The following is a 23,907-nucleotide window of genomic DNA, read 5'->3' as shown; positions in this document are numbered from 1 at the left end:
ATTTTTTGTTTGTTTTTAATTTTTAAAAAATTTTTCAATTACAGATTACATCCAATATCACCGTGTATCAGTTTCAGGTGTACAGCATAGTGGTTAATCATATACTTTACAAAGTGTTCCTCCTGGTATTTCTAATACTCAGTCGGCACCATGCCTGGTTATTACAATACTATTGACTATATTCTCTATACTGTACTTTACATTCATAACTATTTTATAACTTCCAATCTGTACTACTAAATCCCTTCACCTTTTTCACCCAGTCCCCAAAACCCCTCCCCTCTGACTCTATCACTCTGTATCTGTGAGTCTGTTTCTGTTTTGTTTGTTTACTTATATTATTCTTTAGATTCCACATATAAGTGAAATCATATGGTACTTGTCTTTCTCTGACTAACTTATATCACTTAGTATAATACCCTCAATTTAAGGAGTTGGCTTAATGCTGGCACTAAAACCTGACAACTGTACACAGATCTATACACTATGCACCATCACACAAAGCACAACTAATTTTGCTTCTATTTGATAAACATCCTAAATCTATATATTCATATTAACCACTGTCACCCCAATAAATTTAAGAAAGTGTTGAAAGAAGGGAGGGGAGGGGAGGGGAGGGGAGGGGAGGGGAGGGGAGGGGAGGGGAGGGGAGGGGAGGGGAGGGGGGGAGGGAGGAAGGGAGGAAGGGAGGAAGGGAGGAAGGGAGGAAGGAAGGAAGGGCAATCTTTTATTACATGGGACAATGCCCAACCAACTGAGCCACACCGGCCAGGGCAAATTAAACCATTATTTTAAAAACATTTTTTCTTATGCCCGACCTGGGATCCAGGCGATCGAGGTTCGATTCCCAGTCAGGGCACATGCAGGCTCGATCAATGACTCTCTCATCATTGATGTTTCTGTCTCTCTCTCTCTCCCCTCTCCTTTCCTCTCTCTGAAGTCAATAAAGATGTATTTTTTTTTAATGAAATAAAGTGTAAAAAATAATAAAATAAAAAAATAATAAAAACATTTTTTCATATAAAAATAAATAAATAAATGAAATTTTTAAAACACATTTGTTCTTATAAACTAAATCTGTATTTATCATTGAATAGAATCACTTGGGAAAGAGGAAAATTAAGTTAAACCTTAACTAAAGAGTTTACATTTTAATTAAACTAGTTACTGTGCCTACCTTTTAATTTTATCTCAACAAAAGCCTTAAGAATATAATCATTATTATCAATTATAACCAATAAAGATCTTTTCCTTTTAATTGCTAAGAACTAACTATAGATAGGGGATGTCATATCTTCTCTAGCTCCTCGACTTTGAAGATATCTTCTTTCTACTTATTACCAAACCCTTATTCCCAGAACCAGTCCAAACTATATATATCAAGAAAGAATTTTAAAAGCTTAGGTTCTAAAGTGAGATGTGCTATCAAATCACATTTGCTGTTAGCCTAACTCTGACACTGGGAAGCATTCTCAGGATGGGATTTCTTCTTTTTTTTAACCAATATATGAGATCCTCTTTGAATTGCCTGAATTGCTCTTACCAGTCTCCCACCAAAGAAGAAATACTGCACTAGAACCAGAAGCCTAGGTACTTGCTGAATGCCTGAACTTATAAGATCACCAGCCACAATCCCTGTATTACCACAATGCCAAATGTTTAACTAAAATATCACCTGAAATGCCTAACTGAAATACCATCTGTTCTCTGACCTTCATGACCTTCAAAATTACAACCTTTAGATACCACACTCAACATCCTGGTAGAATTTCTTTCCAATGAGTGAGTCTAGTTCCAAATTAAGGTACTCTTCCCTTCTCCCGCCCCTTCTTCCAGGCTAACTCATTCCATTAAAGTTAATAAGCAATGCCCAGGTATGTACAAAATAATAAATACTATAAGGTTAGATAAACAAGAAAGAGGCATCCATTGCTCTCAAAGAGCACTGCCACCTTATAATGGACATAAACTAGTAAATAATTAACTTTCTGCTACACAACCAAAAACAAATTATGTTAAGCAGAAACTGATGGAGTCCGTTTAGACCATTTAACAAGGTTAAATCTCATGAACTGGCACATGAACGAAGACTTCAGAGATGAGTAATATTTTAATAGGAAAAAAGCAAGCTCGCCCGGCCGGGCGTGGCTCAGCGGTTAAGCGTCGACCTAGGATCCAGGCGATTGGGGTTCGATTCCCGGTCAGGGCACATGCCCAGGTTGCGGGCTGCAGCCGATCAATGACTCTCTCATCATTGATGTTTCTATCTCTCTCTCCCTCTCCTTTCCTCTCTCTGAAATCAATAAAGATATATTAAAAAAAAAAAAAAAAAAAAAAGCAAGCTCTTCATAATTGCAAAAAAAAAACTATAAACAATGAAGGTGTCTTTTAATAGGTGAATGGATAAACAAACTATGGTATATCCATACAAAGGAATATTACCCCACAATATAGAGAAATGAGCTATTGAGACATGAAACATGGATGCATCTTAAATGCATATTGCTAAGTCAAACAAGTCAGTCTGAAAAGGCTACGTACTATATGATTCCAATTATGTTACATTCTAGGAAAAGCAAATCTACAGTTAGTAAAAAGATGAGTGGTTCCCAAGCATTAGCCGGGAGGGGATGAATAAATGAAGGAGATTTTTTGGGCAAGGAAAATATTTTGTATGATACTGTGTAACAAAAAATACATGACATTATGCCTTTGCCAGAACTCATACAGCATGTAAGGGGAGAAGGCTAGAATGATACATGTGATAATGGATTAGTCAGAAACATTGGCATGACTTCGTCTTTATATTATAGACAGTTTAGAAAAAATATTTGTAGATATATGAATATACCCAGGTTAGTATACACACATGTATTTCCTTACTCTGTCAGAGGAAAGGGCCTGTAAAAAATGACACAAATGAATCTGGCAAGAAGAGAAGTTAGCTAGGAAAGCATGAGATATCATCACTGCAGAAACAAAGAACAAGGTAATAATAAAGACCTTGATATAGAAAGAAGCATGGTAGGAGATCCCTATACAACTATGAAGAAAAAAAAATTAGTATTCTTTTCTCCCCACCAATCCAGATACCCCATCTTCAAATAAAATAATCTAATCAAATTATTAGTATGAAAAGAAATTTCAAATATAGAAGAAAAACTATCAAAGGCTAGAACATTATACAGTCATAAGTGAAATATTCATCCTATACAGCAAATTGAGGGATTATGGATATCTGGGGTAAGAGGAGGCAGGGGAGAAAACCCATATCTTCTAAAGATTACGGCATATGCAATAGCAACATTTCCATCTTTTGGAAAACACCATTAATAAAAAGCATTAACCTATTTACCCCTACAAAATAGTTACACAAAATGCAAACAGAAGTTACCCAGTATTTGAAATGACAGTTGAGAATGTAATCACTCACTTCTAATAATTCTGAGACAACAGGCAGAATTTCAGGATTACAGATATCTATGGAGTCATCCCGGTATGTCTTCTTTTTATAACAGATATTACCCAAATGTAGTATTGCTGAGAGAAGAGAGAAAATCCTGCAAAAATAAAATGACAAATTACAGCTTGCTTATGTGCATTCTCTAAGCTTATTTCATCCCAAAAATTATAATCAAGCAAATTCACTAGTACAAATATGACATAGTCTTTAGAAAATAAGAAATATGGGAATAATAATTATAACTATAACTAAAATTTATTGAGTGTTTACTATGTTAGTCACTGTGCAAAATGCTTTACAAAACCTTAATTTCAGTATTCTACCAATGACTTGTCAGAAAAGTTGTCTGAAGGGGACTTACTATTATCTGAATCTCTTGTAGTGTTTCAAAAGTCCAAGCCTTCCTAAATGTTTTTCATCCTGACTGGAATGCCCTTTCCCTACACTGTCTATTTAAGATGTACCGAATATTTAAGGCCTTGGAATCTGTACTTTTAACCACCTATCCTAGGTGACTTTTTTTTTAGTAGTAGTTATATTTAAGAAAGGCTTTCCTACATCATGTTATGGTACCTTTGATAAATAATTTTAAAAAACAGCCTGAGGCCATTGGGGTATATTACCTAATATCAGGCCCTACTGTGAAACATCTACTTCTGGACCCTCCCTTTTGTCTTTTCCTCCAGTCTCTGAGGAACATATGCCCCTCCTTCCTGTCAACAAGCAACCCCTCCACTTGTGCTCTCCATCCCATGAACTCCAGTTTACTCGGAAACATTATTATACCTTTTTCCTTCCTCTGACCTGACCCTACAAGAACTTTCTATCAAAATAATCTCATGATCATTTCTCTCTTACTTTAAAAAACCCATCCTAGATCCCACACCTTCTTCCTTGCCTTCACAAACAAGCATTAACTATAATCCTTGTCTTCACTTTGTCATTCTTTATTTACTATCACATCTGGAATCTAAAATGTCTCATAAAGGTTACCAAGGACTACCACATAACTAAGAAAAGCATATTATTCCTTAACTTACCTGACATCTCAAAGGCACTTAAGACAACTGAACATCTAAAACTGAACATAACTCCATCTAAAAGCCATTCATGGAAATCCATATAAATACATATCTTTGTGCCTTGACCACTTTATTTCCTTAGGATAAATCTGTCCTACTTATGAAATTTTAACTATATGTTCTCCTAAAATTAGGAAGCATTCTAAATAAAAAAAGATACTGCTTTAGGGACCTAACAGCTATATTTTCAGAGGTCCTGAGTCAATATCTACTTTATAGGCCTAATTTCTCATTAAAGATTTTTTTAAACCAGCATCTAACTTATAGACCTAATTTCTTAAATAATTTTTTTAAATTTAATGATTCAAACATACAAGTCAGTTATACAGGAATAAGTCATAAAAGTAGGCTGTGTTAAATTAAAGAGGAAACTTAGTATCAACTGAAACATTATAAAAAATAAATGGAAGCCAAAAGACATGAAAGCACTAATTCCTGAGCCTTTTTTTTAAAAAATATATTTTTACCAATTTCAGAGAGAGGAAGGGAGAGGGAGAAAGAGATAGAAACATCAATAATGAGAGAGACACTGATTGGCTGCCTCCTGTACACCCCACCTGCTGGGGATCGAGTCTGCAACCTGGGCATGTGCCCTGACCAGGAATTGAATCTCGATCTCCTGGATCATAGGTCGGTGCTCAACCACTAAGCCACGCTGGCTGGGCCCTGAGCCATTTTTCAAAAACTGTTTTTAGCAGTAGTTTCTATGGTTGCTAATTACACTGTTTCAGAACTTTGGGCTCAAAAATCAGCACTTTAATGTTTCCTCACGCACAAATATGTGATGCATAGACTCCAGCAATAGGAAACATCATATAAGCAAATCAATATCCTATAATTCAATATAAAAAAGATTAATAAATATAAATAAGAATCCCTGTTATCAAAAAGCTTATAATCTTCCATTAGGAGATAACAATAGTCATACTATAGGGCAGGATACCATAAAACACAGAAGGCAAAAACAATGTACAGTTAAAGAAAATTTTCATTAAAAAGGTAGGACATGAACGGTACTCTAAAGCAAACAGGTTTCAATCCAAATTTTAGGCTGTCTGCAAGGTTATATTAAGAGGAATACTGGGGTGGATCTGAGTGCAATAGAAAAGAAATTTGTGATTTATTAGCAGATTAAATCATGGTCACAGCAGAGGAGAATAGCAGTACACATGATATGCCTTCTACCCCAAAAATAGGAGTGTTTGAATGAGTGAAAAAGAGATGAAGATCATTCCTTCATGGAATGAAGAAAATAGTGAATGTTCAGAATACAACGTTTTAGAGAACATTATCAGTCTAGTTAAAATGTAAAATTTGTGTTAGGAAATATCTCAAGATAATATTTGAGCAATAGAGAACAGTCACATTGAATGTCAGGCTACTATGAACACAGTATTTTCAGTAGTTTCCAATATGGGATACTGTCACATCAGAGAGTATAAAAGACATCCTTAGTGTGTGAAAAGTAAATATTGTATTTCTAGCTTATGTTATCTATCTTATATCTTTAAAAAAAATGAAATTAAGTTTCACTATTACTTGGTATATAGATTGACACTTCAGTCCGTAAGTCAGTATGGTATCAAATGAAGTAAATGTAGTATCCTGGGGGAGACTATATATAATACAGCATGGAGAAATTGACAGGGTACCCTCATTTATTTCATAACTTTCAAGTAAATCACAGCTTATGTCACTAATTAAGTGGGTTTGCATATTTACATATTATTTATTTTTAACTTATCTTTCATAAAAAGGTTCTGGCAAATAATCTGCTCACTGAAGGTTCGTTCCAATAATGTAATCACAAGCAAACAAGAAAATGTTAAAGCCGATATTTTTCTACTCCTAGTATGAGATTAAAAGTTGACAATATAACCAAATCCAACATATTTATCTACATTAATTCCCTCCTCAAAAACAATAGTTATAGCCCTGGCTGGTGTGGCTCAGTTGCTTGGGCGTCATCTCATCTACCAAAAGGTTGCCAGTTCGATTCCCAGTCAGGGCACATGCTGGGTTGTGGGTTGGATCCCAGGTAGGGAGCGTGCAGCCAATCAGTGTTATATTCTCACATCGATGTTTCTCCCTCTTTCCCTTTCCCGTCCTCTCTCTCTAAAAATCAATAAACTATTCTGTTTTTTTTAAAAAGTTATGTTACAATTTTTTTCTGGTGAGAGTCAAGGTTATTTGTGTCTTTAATTTTAGTTTGTTTTATGGTACATATAACTTACTTCATCTTTATTTTTTATTTTTTTTATTGTTCAAAATATCACAGATGTCCCCTTTTTTTCCCCATTGACCCCTTCTACTGCACACCCACTCCCCACCCCAGGACTCCACCACAGTACTGTCTGTGTCCATGGGTTATGCATATATGCATATAAATTCTTTGGTTAATCTCTCCCCACCCCCCCTCCCCCTCCCTCTGACATTCATCAGTCTGTTTGATGCTTCTATGTCACTGAATCTATTTTGTTCATCAGATTATTGTGCTTAGATTCCACATATAAGCGAGATCATGTGATGTTTGTCTTTCTCTGCCTGGCTTATTTCACTTAGCATAATATTCTCCAGGTCCATTCATACAGTCCCAAAGGGTACAAGATCCTTCTTCTTTACAGCTTTATAGTATTCAATGGTGTATATGTCCCACAGCTTTTTTATCCATTCATCTACTGATGGGCATTTGGGCTGTTTCCACATCTTAGCTATTGTAAATTGCACTGCTCTGAACATAGGGGTCCATATATTTTTTCTGATTAGTGTTTCAGGATTCTTAGGATATATTCCTAGTAGTGGGATCACTGGGTCAAAAGGCAGTTCCATTTTTAATTTTTTGTTAATATGTTTTTATTGATTTCAGAGAGAAGGAGAGAGAGAAGAAGGAGAGAGAGGGAGAAACATCAATGATGAGAGACATTGACTGGCTGCCTACTGCACGCCCCCTGCTGGGGATCGAGTCCAGGCATGTGCTATGACTAGGAATTGAACCATGATCTCCCAAATCATAGGTCAATGCTCAACTGCTGAGCCATGCCAGACAGGCCTTACTTCATCTTTATATCATCCTTTTTACATTTCTATTTTGTTTATATTTAGTACAATAAACAAAATGCTTAGTACAACAGTACAGACAAATTTACAGAGGAAATACATGGAAAATTATGTTTTACTGATAGGTTTGTGTGCTTTTAATAAGATTAGAGATCAATGATACAGAAAACAAGAAGCTATAAAAATAGTGTTATAAAGCAACAGCATTTAGGTAAGGTCCACAAAGAGGCTTTAGGGGCATCAGAAACACAATTACATGCAAATGTTTATAAATATAAATTTTACAGGAAGAAGAGCTCCTGCTTTCAACTGATTCTCAAAGTATCTCAAAGAATTTATGACAAAAAAGGCAATTCAAAACAAGTCTTTTAGAAAAGTAAATTTTCTAAGCCATGTCTAAGATGAAAGAGGCACTAAATCAGAACTATAAAACTGTTTCAAAAGACCAAGAAAGAGGAATTTTTTAAACACACATCATAATTTGTTCTCTACTGAGGGTATAAAAATACAATAAATAAACTCACTGTCTTCGTGTCCTGGGAAGAAATCCTACCATTTCCATGGCCAGTTGTAAGCGTTCAAAGTCATGCTTCAAATCTTCCCCATCCACTGTGAAGCAATCCTGCTTATTTTTAAAAAAGAGGGGGAAATAAAAATTACCTGTTGAAAACTAACATAAGCCACCCAGAAATATACTAATTTTGGATAAGTACACCTATGCATAAAAATTAAGAGCTGGTGAAATATTTAGACATAGTCAAATTCATCAGACCTCTTATATTATGCAAACTAAACACATAGTACTTACCAAAATACCATAGTTACATTTTTTTCTCCCTTTCACAATCACCAAGGCAAGAATCTCAAAAGTAACTTATGATACCAATTTTGATTTTGAGTGGTTCTGAAGAGTTTTACAGACCCAAAGCATTCAAGAGAGCTCAAATGCACAAACAAGTACAAATTATTCAACAAATATTTAATAAATGCCTACTCATGTTTCCTGAACTAGATCCTAGGACACAAAATAAATTTTAGAAGAGGCAGTAACTTAGTTAAGAAATGGAGCGTAGATTTACATGATACAAAAATGTTAATGTTATATCGATTGAAATATAATATAAATAGCTCCTAATGAAATAATATAAATATGGTAATCAATCAGCAAAAGACAACAGTGTGAACTACCAGATAAAAAATTACTACTTTTTCAGAGTAACACTTCTGTTTCCCCCAAAAAGTCAAACACTAACATTGTACACTTAAGTCTTTTTTTTAAGTTATTGTACTATGTTTCTTTGGTTATTTTTCTTTTAATGTTTTTATTGATTTGAGCGAGAGAGGAATGGAGAGGGAGAGGGAGAGAGAGAAACATCAATCAGCTGCCTCCTGCATGCTCCCTACTGGGGTCTGAGCCCACAACCTGGGCATGTGCTCTGACCAGGAATTGAACCTTCAACCTCCCAGGACAGGGGTTGACACTCAACCAACTGAGCCACACCGGCCAGGGCTATACACTTAAGTCTTTAAATCCCCTTACTATATGTTCTCAGAGTCCATTACACTTACATGGTCAAAAACCTCTTCACATGTATTTACTTTTGTAACGCCTATCATCCTACGGAATATTGTATCAAACACTCAGTAAACACATGAACTGTTATCTGCTTTATTCACTTCATATCTCAAGTATCATATTAGGGCCAAGAATAAAATGGATAATTACTGAAATAAATATATAATCATTGAATTATTGAATAAGTACAGAATTGAATGAAACACTCCTTTTTGAGAAATAAAGAGCTCATTTTTTTAAAAAGTATCAAGCATCTACCATGAATAATCTGCTTCAGACACTGTAAGAATGAGTTAATGAATACATCTAGATATATATGTATATATACATATATGTATATATGTACATAATTTAAATTTTTAAATTCACTTCGATATGAGTTCATTGTGAGAATCCATGCATTTTCTGCCTATAAAATTTTTCATAAACAATTTTAAGACACATTTAAGACAATGTCCTTCTCACTAAAGAAATTTAACACATTTTTTTACCTATAGTAAAGCTTTTAAAAATGCTCATGCTTCTCTTCCTCCAAAACCACACACATCTCATTAATTTTATGATTTAATAAACATTTCTCTATAACCAATAAGGATGGGGAGTCTGTGCTTTCACTTGAGTAAACTCAATGATATAGCAATGATTCTCATAATTGATAGTGTTCTTATCTGTTCCCAAAATGAATATAATGTATATGTAATACTGAGAAAGTACACTGAAAGCACTAAAATATAAATACATTTATATGTATAAATAGCAAATATAATAAGTTTATATTTGCTATTACCCATAATCAACTTGGTTATTACAAAGTGTTCTCAGTGAACACCAAAATCACAATTAATTTTTTAAAACATGCACTTAACTGTTTCCCTGATGACAAAGATATTAGAAAAACTAAGAATGGATTAATCTACCAAACCAGAAATATCTTTATCTTAATTTGGGTTCCTACTGAAGTAGACCTTGAGATCAAGATTCAGTACAAGTAGTAGGCGGATGGGAAAGTAAAATAAGGAAGGCAATGTAGCCTGAATAGGGTACAATATTAAAGTAGCTACCACTTTAATATTAAACTCCAGTGGGTAACTGGAGTTTAATTCCAAAGTAATCTCTGAAAAACAGTATAAAACATACAGAGGTGGAGGAGCTGGAGCATTTACATACCCACCTCCCATCAGTCACTAGTGGAAGACTTCTGGAGAGAAGGGATGTGAACTATTAATTCCTAAGCCTGAAGAGCACAAAGGCTGGGTTCTGGAAAAAGCCTTCAGGCACCAAGTTACACATAAGAGATGCTGGAGGTCACAGAGAGAACAATGATCTGGTAGGATTCAAAGAATAAAGCAGGGAACTAACCCATAACTGTCACAACCCTTTCCACTGAACGAAGATAGCTGTTCCTCCTGTCCAACTCAGTTCAAGCTCTAGTCTTACTTGATAACATGCTACTGCACACTCCCCACAAACACACCAAATTGTTCTTTCATATCAGTATTTTTTCCAACCCTTTCTCATTTACAAGTGCCCACAATAAGCATGGCATGTATTACGCATTTAATATATGTATGAGGGAAAATGTAGGGTATAGTCAAATTAGAATGGTATTTGAAAAATCATACTTTTTTATACTACCAGCTGATAGTGAAGGACATAAATAAGAATAATTGATTTTGAGAATTAGTAAAGATACTTTTTCATTAAAGTTCTGCCTGATAGTTAGACCTTAAAAATCATTCAAGCCCGGCCAGGCGTGGCTCAGTGGTTAAGCGTCGACCTAGGATCCAGGCGATCAGGGTACGATTCCCGGTCAGGGCACATGCCCAGGTTGCCGACTGCAGCCAATCAATGACTCTCTCATCATTGATGTTTCTATCTCTCTCTCTCCCTCTCCTTTCCTCTCTCTGAAATCAATAAAGTTTTTTGTTTTTTTTTAAATCATTCAAGATTGGCTCAGGGAAATAAGAAAAATTGCATCGAAGTTATTCAAAACCAACTTTAAGGTAAAACTAGTTGAATAGATTATCACCATTTAAAGAAGGGAAGTCAGCATTTCCTAATTGTCTTCCACATACAGGAGTTACTATGAGAGAGTCACTTCACATATATAATCTCATTAAATCCTCAAAACACAAAAAGATAATTATGGCTATGTATATGTAACTGTATGTACATTTGTAGAGGAGAAAACAGACTCAGAGGTTAAATAATTCACCTAAATGACATGGGTGGCCAAACCAAAATCTATCCAGTACTAACTCTTCTGCTCTTTCCCATGTAACACTAGTTGCTTGAGATTATTTAATAGGATAATCCTTAAAAGGAATTAAATCTGTTAAAAGCAATTTTCTCATTATATATTCCCTTGGGAACATTTATATAATTCCATAAAATGTATGATAAGTAATATAGCACAAGTGGCAGAACAATCCTTAACAATTCTCTTTGTTCAATTCTAGTCAGATAAATTCTAATAACACAGGAGGAAACAAAGTTTAGTTAGCCCCAAAATATACTATGAGGAGCTAAAAGGGAAGAACAAACCAAAAGATCCTGAGACTGACTGCTTGCTTTCATTAATTTTACTTATGAAAAAAAAGCAACATAAATTATAATTAAAGTTCAAACTCTAATAGACTTGAAAACAAGAAGCAGAAGGGTGGTGATGATCATATTAAGGGAGTAGGAGAACATGGCTATAAAGTCCTTCCAAAAGGAAAAAGTTGATAATGATTCTAATGGTGGCAGCAATGGTGGAAACATTTATTGTGCACTTACTAAGTATTAAGCACTCTCTCAAGCTGTTTTGATGCACTAATTTAATACAAAAGTTCAAGATAAAGACCATTATAAACTTATTAAATAAATGATAGAAACAAAAGAATTAAGTGACCTGCTCAGGTTCTCAAAATTAGTAAGTGGATGAGCCAGTAGTCAAGTTAGGTTTACTTCAGAGCCCAAATTTTTAAGCATTACTTAGATTGTCTAAAGAATAGCAGACCTGTTCACAATTTCACTATAAGCTCTGTACAGGAAATCAAGTCTTATATTGGCCATGATTTTCCAGGTCTCCTACCTACTTCCCAACGAGGCACACACCTGGTACAATAAGTGAAAAATGGAAGCCTCTCAAGAGTGGCAAAACAGCCTAAAATTTTTCTACTAAAACTTATCAGAATCTATATACTTAAATGTCTAAAATATATTTTCCAAAATGTTAAATTATTTGATTTACTATAAAATACTAATGCAATTACACTTTGTCTGATGGAACAAATTAATGTCCATAATTACTGATCTTTTTCAACTCTGAAATAGGCTAGTTTTGTAATTAGTGGAGTTTCTTATCACATGCAGTAAGAATTAAAGTGATGGTTATTTAAAGCAAGAACTAAGACATTTTATGTTTCCAGAAGGAACAGTTAATAAATTAGTTCATTAGTTAATTAATATAGATGAGAGTGTGTTTTTAGCCTTTTGCATTGACCTAATTGCAATCTAAAGGGAAGAAAAAAGATTTTTTTGTGCTCTTTATGATTATAAAATTGTCCTTATAAATATAACAAATAAAGCTAAATTTACCTAATCATTTTATATGCTATATGCCTTAAATCACTCAATTTAAAACATCAAATAATATAAAATATAAATATAGCCTCTCTTGCTATTACAAAAATCAGGAAAATTATATATGCATTCGTTATGTAGACTGTTGACACATAAAACAAGAAGTAACTTTTAAAAATAAACAATACTACTCATGTAAGTAATTAAACCACACACACACAAAAAAGAAACAATTGAAAAAAAATAAATGTCAAGGGAAAAAAACCCTATAGTTCATAAAGATCCACGTCAATGCTGAAATCAGGAATGTAATCAATTTATTATTTGTCAAAATAAATACTGAATATAGACTAAATGTCAGCAAAAAAATCCCAAAAAAGTAAATTAACTGGTTTTTAATCAACAAACCATATATATATATTTATATATATATATGTATATATATATATAAATATATATATATATACACACACACACACACATAAATCCATTGGAAGAAATTAAACATTAATTTTTCTTCTTTCCTAGATTGTTTGCATGTCAGCTGATTTTCTTTCTAAGTCATGAAATAGATGGAAATGAGCAAGGTAAGGGTTCCTTAACAGGAACACACAGTATTTAGGTACTTGTACTGACCGGCTCAGAGTCATAGCAATAATCATCCCAGCTCTGTCTGAGGGGTTTCTTTGTTATCTGAAAGTAAGGCAGATTAGTTAGGTATAAATAATGGTTATTACACTCCCCTAATAATCTCTTAGATATAGTGTTCAGATGTCACTGCTGCTACCCAAAAAAAGTTATTTTGTATAGCAGCATAAAACAAGAAACAACTAGGTAAATGTTCTGATTCTGGGGGGTCACATATCATTATAACCAATCCATACTTATTCTTGTCCAGATCTGTATTAAATGCTGAGTCTCATATTTTATGAATACTGACCTTATAACAAGAATACATATGGCATGGCCACTGATTACAAAAAGATCTGGAAGAATAGTAATTAACTCTAATTTCTCTAATACTAACAACTATCAGCTCATTTATGGGCAATTACTACTTTTTAAAAAGGAAAACATTTAATTACCCAAATATAATGCAAATAGTTTAAACGGGGGTGGGGGGGAATCAGAAGCCACATCAATGTCTTTTTTGTAAAAAAAATCTACTTAATTCTATACAGTACAAATGCTTAGTATTTTATCAGGAAGTGGTATTTTGAATAATTTCACAATTCTCAATATATCAATACAAAGTAATTTCATTTATATAAATATATCGCTTCAAAATTAAGAAATATCAGTTACACAGCAGGCTGTATATCTTGGGAAAAGTTTAAGATGTTACTTTCATAACCTAAATACCTACTACAATTTTTGAGCCATTATCAAAATTTCAACTTGCTTACAAAAACTTCATAAGGATTTTTTAATTACCATAATAAAGGAATGTCTTTCCATAGATATTTTTGTCTCGAAAAATTAAAATAATAGTAAGAGACAATTTAAATGATTTACTGTCATACCAATTCCATTAATGTTGGTCCTAGAATTTTTGTTAATATGAGGAATAATAAACTTAAAGAAATGAATGTATTGAAAAGTTGTGATAATTACTACTTATTACAGAAGTTTGGGAGTATAACATGAGTTTCAATGGAAGATACAAATTTTCTAAGTCATTTCTTTTAATGCACTTCATATTGAGCATTTAACAGGATCGTTCATTAAACTATAAAAATAATCATACTCTAAGTCAGTATTACAGTATCATGCAAAGAGGAGTAAAGAGACTTCAAAACATGCAGATGAGACTCAAAGAATCCCTTACAAAGGCAAGCATTAAGCATTAGTATCATTTAACAATATATTTTTTTAATTTTACTTATTGATTTGAGAAAGAGAGAGGAAGAGAAAGAAACATGGATTTGTTGTTACACTTATTTTTGCATTCATTGATTGCTTCTACTATGCTCCCTGACCAGAGATCGAACCGGAACCGGAACCAGAACCCTGACCTATCTAAACAACTGAGCAACTCACCAGGGAAGCATTAGTATCATGTAACATGCTTGGTCTGTAAAAGGTAACTCACTTTGGAAACAGTAAACCATTTTTCTAACATGGAGATACCTATAAATAGTTTATTATTCTCTTATAGAGTCTCACAAAAAGCAAAGGCACACATATAACATCTTTGTAAACCAATTAGAGTAATAATAATTTTTAAATTTGAGAACTGCATCACACAAATTTTTAGATTACATGTTTGGAAATGCTGGTTAATATCCATTACAAGATTTGGAAAACAAAGTACTAAAAAAAAACTGTTATCAAGAGCTAAAATGTAATAGTGCCCTACATTTGAAAATGCTTTTCATTAACACGTACCTGATTAAGGTAATGATATTCGTCTGGTTGCTTAAGATGGAATGCTAATCTCTCTTCTTCACTTGCTCCTGCCAGGAGGTAATAGAATACATGATAGTTCCTGTTGGAAACAAAGAAGTATGGCTTTATAATGAGCATGATCTATGGTTATCATTTAACTGGGGAAAAAGCAAACATTAATTACTAAAATGTTTCAGCTTTGCTTCATTTTTTAATACAAAGGTGATAAACTCAATACTTAAGTACTATAAAATAAAATAATGTTTTGGATGCTGAATTCAAAACAGAAGAGTGACAGCAGCAATATGACAAAGTTAGAACACTAACAAATTTGTATAAATCAACTTTTTAGAACTCTCGAAATTAACAAGCGTACAACAATCCAGGGAGTGTTTACACAAGAGAAACAGCTCAGTAAAACCAGTAAGCTTTGTGGCCTTTTTTTTTTTTTAAATTTTTGTAACATTTTCACAGGGAAATTTTTTGTTAATGTTTTCATTGATTTTAGAGAGTGAGGAAGGGAGAGGGAGAGAGATAGAAACTTCGATCAGCTACCTCCTGCACGCTCCATACTGGGGAACGAGCCCACAACCAGGGCATGTGCCCTAACCGGAAATCCATCTGGCAACCTCTTGGTGCATGGGTCAATGCTCAACCACTGAACAACACCGGCCCGGCTTGCTTTGTGGCCTTTTAACTTGTTCTATTCCATCTGCTGCTTGCTTGATCCATGGTAGCCTTCAAAACCAACAGTTTACAATCCTGGTCAACACCAGAAGCCAGGCAACCTCCAAAGGGAGCAGAAATGGGTTGGAGCTCATTCAGAGTCTCGTTCCATGAGAAATATCATTATCTGAACTGTCTGGAAGAAGGAATGTTTAAAATTGTCCTTATTTGACCTGAGCCACAGTAAACCAAGGGTGAAAATCTTTTCCCCAGGGGCATTTGTAGAAAACAATTATATGTAATTTTTTAACATGTCACTGTCTGAAGCAAAGGGTAAGTGTTGGGGTAAAATATAGGCTAGTCAAATACTTAAAGAAAAACTCTAAGAATCTCCACACAGTCTTTGAAAAGCTCCAATATATTCCTGAGAATCTAGATGACCATGCACATATACCTATGGAATATTCTCAAGGATAGACGATATAAGACTACAAAACAAGTCTCAGTAAATTTAAGGGGGCTGAAATCATACAAAGTATGTTCTCTAACCATCTTACAAATCAATTAACAAAAATTTCCAAAATTCACAATTATGTGGAAATTCAACAACACATTCCTAAATAATGTAATGGATCAAAGAAGAAATCACATAGGAAACTAGAAAATGCATGAAAACAAAAATACAACACACTAAAATATGAGAAATAGTTGAAGCAGTGTTCAGTAGGACTTTATAGCTGTAAACCCATATTAAAAACAATCTCAAAAATAAATAAATAAATAAATAAATAAATAAATAAATAAATAAATAAATAAAATTTTTAAAAAATAAAAATGATCTCAAATCTATAACCTGAGAAACCACTTTAAGAAACCAGAGGGGGGGAAAGGAGCAAACTAAACCCAAAGCAAGCAGAAGGAATAAGCACAAGAGTGGAAATAAAATTGGGAACTGTAGGAAAAAAAGAGAGAAAGAGCCCTAGCCAATTCTGTTTAGTGGTTAGAGCACTGGACTGTGGACTGAAGGGTCTAGGGTTCGATTCCAGTCAAGGGTACCTTGGTTGCAGGCTCGATCCCCGGCCCGGATGGGGCACATGTGGGAGGCAACCAATCAATGTGTCTCACTCACATCAATGTTTCTACCTCCCCCCTCAGAAAAAATATCCTCGGGCCCAGCCGTGTGTGGCTCTGCAGTTGAGCGTCGACCTAGGATCCAGGCGATCGGGGTTCGATTCCTGGTCAGGGCACATGCCCAGTTGCGGGCTCGATCAATGACTCTCTCATCATTGATGTTTCTATCTCTCTCTCTCCCTCTTCTTTCCTCTCTCTGAAATCAATAAAGATATATTAAAAAAAAAAAAAATTAAAATATATATATATATATATCTCCTCGGGTGAGGATTAAAAGAGAGTGAGAGAGAGAGAGAGAAATCAATGAAGCCAAAGCGTGGTCCTCTGGAAAGAGGGAGTAGGTTGTTATGGTCTGAATGTGTACCCATCAAATTCCTATGTTGAAATCATAACTCAAAAAGGTGGGGCCTTTGAAAGGTGATTAGGTAATGAGGGTGGAGCACACATGAATGGGATTATTGCTATTATAAAAGAGATCCCAAAGAGCTCCCTATAGCTGTCCACCATGTGAAGATCCAGGAAGAGGGCTCTCCCCAGAATTCAACCATGCTTGCATCTTCATCTTTTCCCAGAGTCCAGAACTGTGAGAAATAAATTTCTGTTGTTTATAAGCTACACAGTTTGTAATATTGTGTTATACAGTCAAACCTCAGGGGTTTTTTTCATCTTTATTATTGAAAGTACAGGTGTTCCTCTTTCCCCCCATCAATGCCCTCCACCCTGCATCCACCCATGTGCCGCCCCCCCCAGGCCTTCTCCACACTATTGTCTGTGTCCACAGGTCATGCATATATGCATCAAGGTTCTCTGATTAACCTCTCCTCACCACACTCCACACTCCTGCCTTCCCTCTGAAATTGCTAAGTGAAACAAGCCAGTAAGAGAAAGACAAGTATCATATGTTCTCACTCATATGTGGAATCTAATAAACAAAATAAACTGATGAACAAAACAGATACAAAGATATAAACCCATGAAGCAGTTGGACGAATTTCAAACCTCAGTTCTTGAAAGTCTCCCATCTCAAACAATCGGTTCTCAACCAAGATGTTCACGCAAAAATGTCTCAGTTTTCAAACAAAACTCAGGTTCTCCACCCAACAACCCTTTCATGCTGATACCTGTATGGTTAGTCACACATCTCTCAGGTGACAAAGGAGAAAATATGTGAGTATGAGTCAGTTTCCAGCTAAACCTTGCTGTGTTAATATCTCAGGAAATTGTGCTATGAATATTTTCATGTGTTTCTGCTTTTGTTACTGCTTATTATTATTAAATACTTACAGTAAGTCACCATGGGCCCTAAGGAGGTTAGTGATAGCAGCAAAGTGAAAAGGTAAGTTATGAGAACAACAAAAGGGCTTAAAAAAGAAAAAATTGCCAAGTATGATAGAGCTGTTTGCCTGTCTGATCTGGCTACCAAGTATGGCATGGTGAAATCAACTATTAGCACAATTTTAAAACATAAAGAGGCCATCAAGAGTGCTGATATGCCCAGCCAGTTTGACTCAGTGGTTGAGCGTTGACCTATGAACCAGGAGGTCACAGTTCAATTCCCGATCAGGGCATATGCCCTGGTTTCGGGCTTGATCCCCAGTGAGGGGTGTACAGGAGGAAGCTGATCAATGACTCTCTGTCATCACTGATGTTTCTGTCTCTCTCTTCCTCTCCCTTAAAAAAGGAGTGCTGATATATCCTGGTTGGTGTTGCTCAATGGTTAGAACATCAGCCCATGCACCAAAAGGTCTCGGGTTTGATTCCCAGTCAAGGGCACATGACAGGCATGTGTGGGAGGCAACCAATTGATGTGTCTCTCTCACATCGATGTTTCTCTTTCTCTCTTTCTCTTTCTCTCCCTCCCTCCCTTCCACTCTCTCTGAAAAATCAAAGGAGAAAATATTCTAGGGTGAGGATTAACAGAAAATCAGAGAAAAGTGCTGATGTTGCTAAGGGTGTGAAAGTGCTCATGAAACAATGATCACAGGTTATTGAGAAAGGTTAAAACAGCGAATCATCTGGGGTTCTACAACAGATTAATTTAATTTTCATTATTTCCAATGGGAAAAAATGATTTGGTTTTCAAACAAATCACTTCTAAAACAGTCTTCCAGATCAAATTAAGTTCAAGAACTGAGGTTCCACTGTATCAGCCTGAATGACCTAAGGCAAGGATATATCTCAAAATCAGGAATGAAACGGGTGGACATTATAATCTAACAATCTTATGGAATAAAAAAATGTTATACAGGAATACTATAAACAATATTTTTGCCAACAAATTAGGTAACCTAGATGAAATGGACAAATTCCTAAAAAGATAAAAGCTATCAAATCTGACTAAAAAAGAAAATAAAAATCTAAACAGACCCATAATAGCTAAAGAGTTTAAATTAGTAATCAAAACTCACAAATAAAAACCTAGACCAAACGGTTTCACTGGTGAATTCTACCAAACATTTAAAGAAGAATTAACCCAATCCTTCACAAACTCTTCCCGTCTTATTCTATGAGCCAGTATTATCCTGATACCAAAACCAGAAAAAGACATCAAAAGTTCAAAAAAAAGCCTTATAGCAATATCCTTTGTGAACAGACACATAAAAATTTCAACAAAATACTACCAAGGCAAATGCACCACCATACAATAAAGATTATACATATACCAGTATAATCAAATCCAGTAAAATAAAAGAGAATCAGTTTATAAGCTCTGGATCTTCACCTCCCACTGATTCTTCAAAACCAAGGAAAGCAGGCTTATATCCCTACCACTCCATTAAAATGTGTTACAAAAAGTTACTAATACCCTTTAATAGCAGTACCCATTAACTCTGCAAGTCTTTATGAAACTATTCTCTTCATTTTGAAACACCTAATTCAGATTTTCTCATCTGCTAGCCACAAAAAAAGTAACAGGAAAGTCTGAGTTCTAGTCCTAACCTTGCAGATAATTCATTGATGTTAGCTATTAACTACTGAACTTTTATTATATATATAACATTTTATAAATGTTATTTCATTCAATCCTCTAAACAACTCTAGAATAGCTTTCTATTTGTAAAATGAGAGTAAGTATCTAAGAAGAGAAGTAAGTGAGATGCTAAAGGCATATCCATTATTTTAATGTATAGGTCTGTTTAACTTCAAACATGGGCTTTTAATTTTGTCTCATTGTAACATGAAGCAAATCATTTACATCTTCCAATATTTGGTTCCTTCATCTGAAAGAGGTTACATGTATCCTCTCTCAAGTCCCATATACCTCAGATATTATAATAAAATTAAGAGCTTTATTAAAAACTTTTCTCGCCCAGCCGGGCGTGGCTCAGCGGTTGAGCATCGACCCAGGATCCAGGAGATCGGGGTTCGATTCCCAGTCAGGGCACATGCCCGGGTTGTGGGCTCCATCCCCAGTCAGAGGCGTGCAGGAGACAGCCGATCAATGACTCATCATTGATGTTTCTATCTCTCTCTCACTCCCTCTTTTCCTCTCTCTAAAATATTTTAAAAAAACAAAAAAACTTTTCTCAAGTTAGAGAAAGAACACTAAGACATGAAAAATGGTCCAAAGGCACAATGCCCACAAAGAGCTCAAAGATACCAGTATTTTCCTATTCTGATAGTTTGCCTAGAATTTAGAAAGGGAAACAGTTCTATACACCCATTTAAAAAATTTCCTAGCAGCCCCCAGCCAGATGGCTCAGTTGATTGGAGCACTGTCCTATACACCAAAAAGGTTGCAGGTTCAGAGCAAATACCTAGGCTGTGGGTTCTATACCCAATTAGGGAGCATAAGGGAGGCAACCGATTGATGTTTCTCTCTCCCTCCCTCCCTACATTCTAAAATCAATAAAACATATCTTTGGGTAAGGATTTTTTTTTTTTAAATCTCCTAGCAGCTTCAGAAAAAGTGTGCTGCTCTGTCTGTGACAGAAATAGCAATTATACATAAAGCTATGCATGGTATAAACTGAATTAAAGGTCATAACATACAAAGATCCTAAAAGTCAATCAGCATTATACAAATGTTAACTTGATCTAATTAATACAAATGAAAATATGTACCGTTCATTATGCTCTTGATAAACGAGTCTGGACTTCTCCAATAGGTATTTTTCAACGTAGGCACTAGAAGAAAAATAACATTGGTTAATATAATTAATATAAGGCAGACAAATATTCTTTCAGAGAAAATAAAAAAGTATAAAGAAGGATATCCAGATCATTTTAGTACATTTACGATTATTAACTGTGTATGGACACTGTTAGAGAGTTACCCATGTTAGATTCATAAACTCATAAATTTTTTTTATATGTGTTATTGATTTCAAAGAGAGAAAGGGAGAAGGAGAGAGATAGAAACATCAACAATGAGAGTCATTGATCAGCTGCCTCCGCACACCCCCAACTGGGGACAGAGCCAGCAACCGGGGCATGTGCCCTGACTGGGAATCGAACCTCAATCTCCTGGATCATAGGTCGGAGCTCACCGCTGAGCAACACCAGCCTGGCAACTCATAAAACTTTTTTATGTTTTGTTTTATTTTGCTTTCAATAAAGCAAAGTAAAGCCAGAAGTTCAAAACAGCGCACACAAGAACTTCCCATAACATAGATTTTTACTTTCTTTCTAGACTCATATACCATGCTATACATTACTTCAAATGTTATACTTTGGCCAGACTACTAAATAAGGCTCAAAGATATACTTTCTTCACATAGTCATGCTATTGCCACATTCTGAAATCAATTAATTATTTACTAATTTACTCAGTAAGTACTCATTAATTGTGCACTGTGCTAAGCATTATTCAAATATGGAAAAAGTGAAACATCATACCTGTTCTCAAGGTGCTTACAAAATAGTGGAGGAAATAAGTAAATTAGCAGCTATCATACTGAGTTGATTTGGTTTATTATAGAGCAATGACCAAAATATTATAGATGTACCAGGAGAGACACATAAGATTTAATCCAAGAAGGAAAAAGGATGTAAGGAAGAATCCCCCATAGAGGGTAAATACAAAGCGCATAGTGAACATTCATTAAATATATCTAATAAGTGACTAAATCTGAAATTTGAAAGATTGACCAGAATAAGGCAAGGAAAACTGCCTTTGTGTAAAGGCATAAAAGAATAAGGATACCTATCAACTTCAGGAAAGAAACAACACCTTGCTGATGGGCTATATCGAGCCAGAACTCGCCCGTGCAGCCAGCTATGACTGGTCAGCAAGGTGTTTAAAATTACTTACATTAATGTAAGCATGGAAACGAGTTATCTCACGACTGGTCAGCACCATTCAGACATGGAAACGTGTATACTCATGACCAGTCAGCAAGGTGTTTTAACATCGCTAGAGAATGAGATAGGTAAGTGGACTAGATTAAGAAGGACCAATATGCCATGTGCCAGAAGATTGGAATTTATCCTGAAAGTAATGAGGAACTTAAACATGAATTGTATTTCTGACATTATTCTCTTTATCCAGATTGTATCCTTCAAGTCTTCAACACCTCTTACCTAAATTGGAGAAACTGGTTAAGCTCTAACAAGAAAAGGAGATTCCATAAATTTAAAAGCTTTAGACTACTGAATCCAAATTACTTAGCATGTACCTCTTTGGGGTCAAAATCTGACATTTGAGTTATTATTTCCCTCAGTTCCCTCCTACTGCATGCTCTGTATTTCAGCCACTCCCAAATACTGGCTATTCCCTCAAGAATGATACTCACTCCTGAATATATTGTTCATGGTCTTCCTTCCCACTCTCTGTCCAGTAGACTCAATCCATTCATTAAAAGGAAGCTCAAATGTACCTTCTTTGCAAATTCATTGTCACTACCATCACTAGTAATTAAAATTTATCACTTCTTCTGAATTATCATTATCACTTCTAATCTAAACTACTGAAACAGGCTCTTATCAGTCTAAAATGGGAAAAAGGGAAATAACAAACTAGTGTGTCAATTTCTTACACCCACCCTGCAAGATATCTTTGAGTATCAGTTTCTCCCCTTGTAAAACGGAGGCATCTGTATTAATGAGGTTGATCTGTATTTTTTATGCTATTTTGATTATGCTTAAGTCTTATCACTTTACTTTTTGTATGCATGTATCTATTTGTATGAGTTTATTTGAGACAAACTGACGACATATCTGGGGAGCAAGATCTCAAATGCTTCTGCACTTAGATTTAAAAATTTTGGCCAACATTATGTGTATTCTTAATGCCCTTCACCCCAAGAAAACAAAAACAAAAACAAGGATAAATTATTCTGTAATGACAAGTTTCATAGCTCATTTCTTTCCTGATTTGAGAAATGTTAGTTTTCAAAGGTACAGTTGATACTTTTACTCATAAAAGCGGGATGGAGTCAAGTCTGGCTGCTCTTTCCTAGTAATACTTATGATTGTGCTGCTGAAGAGATTATAAATAGGTAAAGTTGAGTATATTGCTTTGTAACTTACAAAGTACCATTATATATATTCCCTGATTCTTAAGACAGTTTCATGACTTAGGAATGACAGATATTTATTCTCCCATTTTAGGGATGAAATTCAGGCTCATTTATGTTAAGTGACTACCTAGATTCAAAAGGTTAAACCTTCTCTTACATCAATAATGAGCAAAAAAAATCTTCATCTTGAGTAGTATGTCAACAAATAGAACCAGGCTTAAAAAAAATCACCTGTTCGAGTGCTCTCTCAGAAGAGCACGCTGGTGCCTTCCCCTTTGCTGTCTGCTCCCCCACAGGCATGCATCTCCTAAACTCTAAGAGACCCCATGAGACATTTAACCAGGGGAGCAATGGGCAGTGGCAGCTCATCTCGGCTAACTCACTGAACCTGTCTCCAAGGCCCCCTTTTCCTGACTTCCCAGTAAGCTAAAGCAGCCCTGCCTCAACTCATGTCTTTCTTATACATTTTTAAAATTTTATCTTTATCGTTGAAAGTATCACAGATGTCCCCCT

At 35.0% G+C, this 23,907-nt stretch overlaps 1 protein-coding gene across 4 annotated transcripts in view; it reads right to left on the bottom strand.

The window, feature by feature from the left end:
* The window catches only part of MYO9A (myosin IXA), a 272,449-nt gene that overhangs the window by 174,361 nt on the left and 74,181 nt on the right, over nucleotides 1-23,907 (bottom strand). For 3 of the 4 annotated variants that reach the window (XM_016201287.2, XM_016201296.2, XM_016201314.2), the window contains exons 4-8: nucleotides 20,999-21,061; nucleotides 15,137-15,236; nucleotides 13,385-13,441; nucleotides 8,130-8,227; nucleotides 3,437-3,563 (exon numbers count right to left, since the gene is read on the bottom strand). In XM_016201287.2, the coding sequence (XP_016056773.2) occupies nucleotides 3,437-3,563; nucleotides 8,130-8,227; nucleotides 13,385-13,441; nucleotides 15,137-15,236; nucleotides 20,999-21,061 (445 nt within the window). The remainder of the gene's footprint in view (nucleotides 1-3,436; nucleotides 3,564-8,129; nucleotides 8,228-13,384; nucleotides 13,442-15,136; nucleotides 15,237-20,998; nucleotides 21,062-23,907) is intronic. The other variant, XM_016201305.2, reaches the window with a different exon arrangement.

Source organism: Miniopterus natalensis, chromosome 1 (genome assembly GCF_054644295.1).
Source record: "Miniopterus natalensis isolate mMinNat1 chromosome 1, mMinNat1.hap1, whole genome shotgun sequence".
NCBI classification, from domain to species: Eukaryota; Metazoa; Chordata; class Mammalia; order Chiroptera; family Miniopteridae; genus Miniopterus; species Miniopterus natalensis.
Note: the sequence above shows the minus strand (reverse complement) of the source record. Positions and strands in the feature narration are given on the sequence as shown.